The 7,679-nt window shown below is 45.6% G+C and overlaps 1 protein-coding gene across 6 annotated transcripts in view; it reads right to left on the bottom strand.

Annotated features, from left to right (window-relative positions):
* LOC102238005 (nesprin-2-like) overlaps positions 1-7,351 on the bottom strand; it is a 16,941-nt gene extending 9,590 nt beyond the window's left edge. For 2 of the 6 annotated variants that reach the window (XM_014475245.2, XM_023352032.1), the window contains exons 1-2: positions 7,163-7,351; positions 6,996-7,070 (exon numbers count right to left, since the gene is read on the bottom strand). In XM_014475245.2, the coding sequence (XP_014330731.2) occupies positions 6,996-7,070; positions 7,163-7,168 (81 nt within the window). In that variant the 5' untranslated portion in view covers positions 7,169-7,351. The other 4 variants (XM_023352036.1, XM_023352034.1, XM_023352035.1 and 1 more) reach the window with 3 other exon arrangements.
* Between the last annotated feature and the right edge of the window lie 328 nt (positions 7,352-7,679).

Raw genomic sequence — 7,679 nt, forward strand, 5'->3', positions numbered from 1 at the left:
AATAATTACTGATGACAGTGTTAAAGTAAGTCACCAGACGCTGCTTGACATTTGAGTCTGCAGCAGACCTCAGTGTAGGAGGAGCGCCGCTTTTCACCGTCATAAAGTTCAGCTCTGATCGCATGGAAAGACTCAGGTACCCGAACCAAACGCGCTGCTTTTACTCAGCATTGGATCCGTTTTGGAGACAGAATGACCGCACAATGCGTTTATGATGTTTTTATGATGTAAAGCACTTTGAACTGCCTTGATATTAAAATGAATAAAATCTTTTTCTGCATCAAATTTTGCTCTGATGTCGACGTTTATCAGCTCATTTGTTCTGCTGGGATTTCTGAGTGTTTGAGGATTTTTCCAAAACCAGGATCGGTTTTTACCCCAAACCAGAGAATCTATCCTCGGCTCAGCTCCCGTTTCCATGCCAACAGGAGGATCAGCGTTTCCTTATCGCTGAAGCAGTAAAACTTTATAACTGAAGGACGGATGAAAAACCTCTGAGCTAAAACATTTCCAGCCTCGATCCGCTCCACCCAGCTCCATGTCCAGGAGGTCATCCTGTCCCAGCGTGTTCGCATGTGAACATGTGAACCCCCTTCCAGCTGCTGATCCAGTCCTCCGTCTCCGGCCTTCTGTTGGTCTCGGTTCCGTTTCCTCTCTGCGCTCCAAACCCTCAGAGCAAACTCTGAGGGTTTGATTTCACTTTCTGGCCATTGAGCCTAAAGATTCGTCATTTCCTCCCTGGTGGGTTTCACCATGCAGGGAAAACCTTCAGACTAAATGAAGCAGAACGATTAAAACCTGCTGCTTTCAGGGTGAACTCAGGCGATGCAGAAACGCTCCACAGTGAGACAAGAAGAAAATGTTCAAACATCATCTGACAGAAACACAGAGACGTTTTACCGTTTCCAACCGCTGACGGCTAACGGCTTCAAGCTTGGCCGGAAGAGCGGACAACGTCTGAGACCCAAGCAGAGACTGTGGACCATAAAGAAAGGGGACCCATCTGGACCCAGCCAGATTCTGGACCACGATGGACCCATCTGGTCGGATCTGGACGTTGAGATCAACCAAAGCCTTGATGACCAGCAGCTTGCGTCTGGTTGGCTGACCCAGCGAACAGCATGGAGACAGTTAGCATCAGGCTAAATGAGACGTTGCTACCAGCACCAACAGTCAGTTAGCTATTGTAAGTGACTGTTGGTGAATTATATAATTCATTCATTATGTGAATGAATTATATAATGAATGAATTAGATCTAGGCGATCTTTGTTAAATCTCATTGAATCAAAGTTATTTAGTGACTTTCTGACTCATCAGCTTAAAGTGTAAAAATGATTCATGAAATATAATTTCCTCTGGTTATCATGAAACATTTCAAGAAGAAAACGTTTCATTTTGACTTTATTTAGTTACAAGCAGCAGCAGCAGAGACTCCTCTGCTGTTCTGAACATTTTTAGCCGTTTGCTAATTAAAGCTCGGCTTTAGCAGGCTAAAAGTTATCGTCTCCCTCTCCTCGCTATCTTCCTCCTCCTCTTCATCCTCTTCTTCCTCATTTGCCCCCCAGTGTTGGTCTTTTGTCTTCCCTGAACAAAAGCAGCGAGACGGAGAACAAAAGTGTCTCTGTCCTTCTAGGAGACATGAGATGATGTCAGCGCTGGGAGGATAAACTCAGGACTCAGGAAGGTTTTTACAGTTTTACAGAATCAGCCTTTAAATTTCTGAGATTGAGCCACAGGGAGAGAACGGAGACGCATCATTTCAGTCGGCTCCACCTGAACATCTGAACTCACCTTTTATTTAACATCCAAGACAAAAACAGGCAAACAAAAACTTAGAAGGAATCAAACCACCAACTCATTTATGTAGCTCAGTTTCCTGGAACTTTTCTATTGGTGTGTTTCTGGTACAGCAGTAAATCTGACGCACGGCTTCATCCGCTAACAGCAGCATGAAGCTGCTTTAATTTCTGCTTCAAAACGATCTGATTGGATTCTGGAAAAGACTATTTTTGTGTTCAAGTTGTGCTAAAAGCAGTTAGCCTAGCAGAAGCTCTGCTAGCCTAAAATAACACAACATATGCTAACATGTAGCAGCTACATGTTAGCATTTCCACATTTCCAAAGAGAATGATCAGAGAAACTCTGGAAAGATGAACTTTGCTCCAATCTGATGAAGAACCTGAAGATTAAAAACTAGAAATATCTTTTATTTATTCAATAACTTAGCAGAAAATTTTGATATGAAAATATTGCTTATCTTGTTTCTATAGTTTGGTTAAAAAGGGAAATAATTAATTTCAGACCTTGAAACATTTTAATCGAGTCCCACCTCCAGTTTGAACATTTTAACGTCGACATGAGCAGTCCAGCATTTTCCTTCCAGTTTGACTCATTTTGAAACTTCAGTCCAATAAAAACTCAGCTGAGAAAAAGCCAAACATTGAATTAGTTCATATTGTTTCGTAATTTCTGGACTTTTTGTTTTAAAGATAAAAGAAATGCCACTTTAAATGAAGCTGTGATGATGTAAACTTTTCCACCCTGCTGGGTCTGAACACTGCTGTGCTGAGAGAACTAATGCTTCATATTCATAAAGAAACGAGTCAAACCAGACGGAAGCAAAGTAAACTGAAGACTGAAATCTATTCAGCAGCGAGCCGCAGCGACACAAAGGCAGCCATTAGAGTGAAAACGCAGCAGGAACCAGCAGGAAGGCTCCCTCGCTGTAAGCTGAGCCGCGTTTGCATCATAACAGAAAGAATCAGCACAACGCTGCCATGGTGAAATATGAGCCGGCCGAAGTTCTCACTACGGAGCCTTAAAAAACTTTCAAATTAAACAGCCCAACATTATTTCAGTCCTAACCTGAACAACAATACCAGAGATAATTATTGAAGCTTAGTGGAATGTGAAAGAAGAGTCAGAAAGTCTTGAACAGATCCTGATCTGATGACCCAGATCAGCTTTAAACCAGCGAAGCAGGAAGCAGGAGGCTGCAGAGAGAAAGGGGTAGATCCACAGCGCGACGCAGAATCTGATGGAACTAACTGATTAATAAAGCCTTAAACTATGACTTTTGAAAACCAAAAATAGTTTCATAAAACAACTTCCTTCTTATTGCTTAAAGTATTAAAAGAGGAACTCAGACAGACATTATTTATGATATTGTTCACTAACCGCTTTTACTTTTCATCAACAACCATCTGTGCTAAAGCTAACAGGTTTAGCTAACCATCTGTGCTAAAGATAACATGTTTAGCTAACCACCTGTGCTAAAGCTAACATGTTTTGCTAACAATTGGTGCTGAAGCTGTTGGTAACACTTTATTTGACGGGTTGTGAATAAGACTGTCATAAACATGACGTAACACCTGAACTCATGAACATGAGGAAGTTTTCATGAATATTTATGACTGTTGTCATAAAGTGTAATTCGGTAAATCATGACACTTTTCACACAAAGTTGACATTATTCAAAATGTCCTCGTTATGACAACTTGACATTAACCAAGAAATCATGATCTGACATAACTTTGTTATAAAAGTATTACTGATTAAATTTTAGCTTTAATAATATAAAGCTACATAATTTTTAAAGTTTAATCAGTAATACTCAGCTAACAACAACATTCCTTAAGGCTCTGGATGTTGTAGGGTTGTGTTGGCTGACGCGACTCTGCTATATCACATGGACATCGGGGGCAGTTCCCCTGGATTGGCAGACTGGGGTGGTGGTCCCCCTGTTCAAAAAGGGGGACCGGAGGGTGTGCTCCAATTATAGAGGGGTCACACTCTTAAGCCTCCCTGGCAAGGTCTATTCAGGGGTCCTGGAGAGGAGGGTCTGTCGGATAGTTGAACCTCGGATTCAGGAAGAACAGGGTGGTTCTGGTTCTGGTCGTGGAACACTGGACCAGCTCTACACCCTCGGCAGGGTCCTGGAGGGTTCTGGGAGTTCGCCCAACCAGTCTACACGTGTTTTGTGGACTTGGAGAAGGCGTTCGACCGTGTCCCTCGGGGAGCCCTGTGGGGGGTTCTCCGGGAGTATGGGGTATCCGGCCCTTTGATACGGGCTGTCAGGTCCCTGTATGACCGGTGTCAGAGTCTGGTCCGCATTGCCGGCAGTAAGTCGGGCTCGTTTCCGGTGAGAGTTGGACTCCGCCAGGGCTGCCCTTTGTCACCGATTCTGTTCATTACTTTCATGGACAGAATCTCTAGACCAGCCAAGGTGTTGAGGGGATCCGATTTGGTGGCCTTAGGATCTCATCTCTGCTTTTTGCGGATGATGTGGTCCTTCTGGCTTCATCAGATCGTGATCTGCAGCTCTCGCTGGAGCGGTTCGCAGCCGAGTGTGAAGCGGCCGGGATGGGGATCAGTGCCTCCAAATCCGAGGCCATGGTCTTGAGCCGGAAAAGGGTAGAGAGCCTTCTCCGGGTCAGGGGGGGGGTCCTGCCCCAAGCGGAGGAGTTCAAGTATCTCGGGATCTTGTTCACGAATGGGGGAAGAAGGGAGCGGGAGATCGACAGGCGGTACAGCGTCTGCCATCAAGCGGGCGCTGTACCGGTCCGTCGTGGTGAAGAGAGAGCTGAGCCAAAAAGCGAAGCTCTCGATTTACCGGTCGATCTACGTTCCCACCCTCATCTATGGTAATGAGCTTTGGGTCATGACCGAAAGAACGAGATCGCGGATACAAGCGGCCGAAATGGGTTTTCTCCGTAGGGTGGCTGGGCTCTCCCTTAGAGAGAGAAGCTGTAGAACAGCTGCTCCTTCACATCGAGAGGAGCCAGTTGAGGAGCATCTGGTCAGGATGCCTCCTGGACGCCTCCCTGGTGAGGTGTTCCGGGCACGTCCCACCGGGAGGAGGCCCTGGGGAAGACCCAGGACACGCTGGAGGGACGATGTCTCTCGGCTGGCCTGGGAACGCCTCGGGATTCCCCTGGAGGAGCTGGAAGAAGAGGCTGGAGAGGGAAGTCTGGGCCTCCCTTCTGAAGCTGCTACCCCCGCGACCCGACCCCGGATAAGTGGAAGAAGATGGATGGATGGAGTCAGCTAATACTACTTCAGATTTTTCACATCAGATAATTGCTCGTTTGGGCTTTATGTGACTTTATATAACCAAACCACTGTTACACATTGGATTAATGTGGCCATTTAAAATGAAGCTTACTGAAATTTCAAAATAAAAACCTCAATATCCCTCTCAGGTTAGTGCACCGCCATAGGCAGTGCAATAATATTAGCCTGCATTATCTTTTTCTCTCAGGTTAGTGACATTAGCACTAACCTAATGTTAACATTAGCATTTCACTGCCACCCACTAGGCATTAGCCTCTTCCCTAAAAAAAGCTTTTACCTATTTTTTTACTTATTAGCCATGTCTAGTATACTGTATGGAGTAAATCAATTACAGACAACATGCTAGTGACGCCCCACATGCTGACAGCATTCACGCTAGGGTGACCATATTTTACTTTAGGAAAACCCGGACAACCTGCAGCGGGGGGCGGTTAAACCAGAACACCTGGGGGGGGGGAAACCAGAACACAGAAAGTCTAAAAGCGGGAAAACTACATACATTTGCGCTTTCGCATGTTGTTTGCGTACTGACAGCCATCTTCTGATTAAGAACAGGGCTGCCTGCACTGACGCGGCTCAGGGATCACGTGACACGCAGCGCGGTGCCCTACAATGCACTGTAAGCTATGTAATGTGTTTTGAGGCAGATGACCAAAATCCCGGACGATTTTTAAATTCCCTCCGGACATCTTTTTAGGTCTGAAAAGTAGGACATGTCCGGGAAAAAGAGGACGTCTGGTCACCCTAATTCACGCTAACATTAGCATTTTGGCTAATATTAGCTTATGCATTAATTTTAACATACTGAATGGTGTAGGTACATGTTAGTCAACATTCTTGTGCTTCTGTAACAGAGTTACAAATGTGTTTCTTTGTTAAATTATTATTTCTTATTCATTTTATATTGAGAATTTGTGAATTTTATCTTATTCAGTTATTTGTGTTTATTTTGTTGTTTTTGCCTGCGGGGGTCGCCCTTCTGCTCTCCGCCTCGTTTGTGTTTCCTGGGCTTCCGTAGTCTATTCCAGCCCTCGTAGCTCCTCTGCCCCCCCTTTTTCCTCAGGTTGTTCTGCGCTGCTGTGGAGTCGGAGTGCAGGGAGAAGGAGTTGAGGAGGTTGTTCATTTGTTTTCCCTTCTTCCCCCAGAATAAAAAAAATAAAATATCTGGTTGAGACCCCTTGCCCTGCGACAGACTGGCGACCTGTCCAGGGTGTACCCCGCCTCTCGCCCGGAACGTAGCTGGAGATGGGCACCAGCAACCCTCCCGACCCCATTAGGGACAAGGGTGAACAGAAAATGGATGGATGGATGGATGGATGGTTGAGACCCACCTGAACGACTTCTGAGACTCATTGATGCCACCTGTTACACTTCTCCACATGCTATTTTGTATTTGTTAGCTAAACTTAGCATTGCTGCTAATTTTTAGCATCAGAACGCTGGGTTCCAACCGACGGGCACGCTTTGGCAGGCCCCATTTCAATTTCTTCAGAAATTTTCTAGTTTATTTATGTGATTGTTTTGCAATATTTGATCATTTCTGCCAGTTTTTAATCTGCAGAACTTTTTATGCAGCTGAAAAAGGAGTTTATTACAGTTTAACTTACTTTATTCAGGTCAAAAACCTGATGATGAGGATGATGATGATGATGCTTTCCTACAGAGAGGAAGAGCAGGTCACACCGCATGTCTCCTGTTTCTATCTCAAACACTGGATCCTCTGTCCATGAATGACCGCGTGCACGCGCGCATATATGAGTCAGACCTGGCGCACGCACGCGCAGACCTAAACCGGTTCCTGAGCTGCGCGGATTAAATGCGCAGTTTCACGGAACCAAGCAGCAGGTTCGGAGCGTCCAAAGGTCCAAACTGTGAGCCGAACAGGTGAGAAGGAGGCGGAAGTGACCTCATCAGGGCTTACCTGCTGGGTGAGCTGACGGCGGGAAGCCGGTCCGTCTGAAGATCTCAGCTGAACAGAACCATCCGAACCAAACAGCTGAAAGAACCGAGATGCAGGAAACCCGAGGTTACCTGTCCCAGGTAGACCACAAGCCCCGCCCCCTCACGCACACACCTGCTGCAACGCACCTGCATCACGGAGCTGCTGCCGTCGCGTCCCGTTTCTGATCCACAGCCAAACAGCGTTCAGCTTCTATGTAACACAGATCTGGACAAACTTCCAGAAAACTGAAAAACAGCCGAAACGCGGCCTGAAGCTGTTCAGCTCTAAGCAAACAGGAAGTCCAGGAGAGCAAACAGGAAGACATTAATATTTGATCTGAGGATCAAGCGGTTCTGTTGACTCATACCCATAATGCATCATTATAACCTCAGAGTTAATCATAAACCTTCAGCAAGCACGGAGCTCCAGAGGCTGAGGTGTGTTCACTTACCTGACCCAAGTGTGACATCACAGCCAGGTGTGACATCACAGCCAAGCAAACAGTGTCCAGTAGGAGGTCAGGATTCCAACATGGCGGCTCCCAGAAACATGTAGCTTTACTATAGCATAGCTTCAGTGTAGCATCACTTTACTTTAGCTTAGCTTTAGTATAGCATAGCTTCGGTGTGTAATAATTTAGTATAATAATAATTATATATTTTA

This window comes from Xiphophorus maculatus, chromosome 18 (assembly GCF_002775205.1).
Source record: "Xiphophorus maculatus strain JP 163 A chromosome 18, X_maculatus-5.0-male, whole genome shotgun sequence".
In the NCBI taxonomy this organism is placed as follows: domain Eukaryota; kingdom Metazoa; phylum Chordata; class Actinopteri; order Cyprinodontiformes; family Poeciliidae; genus Xiphophorus; species Xiphophorus maculatus.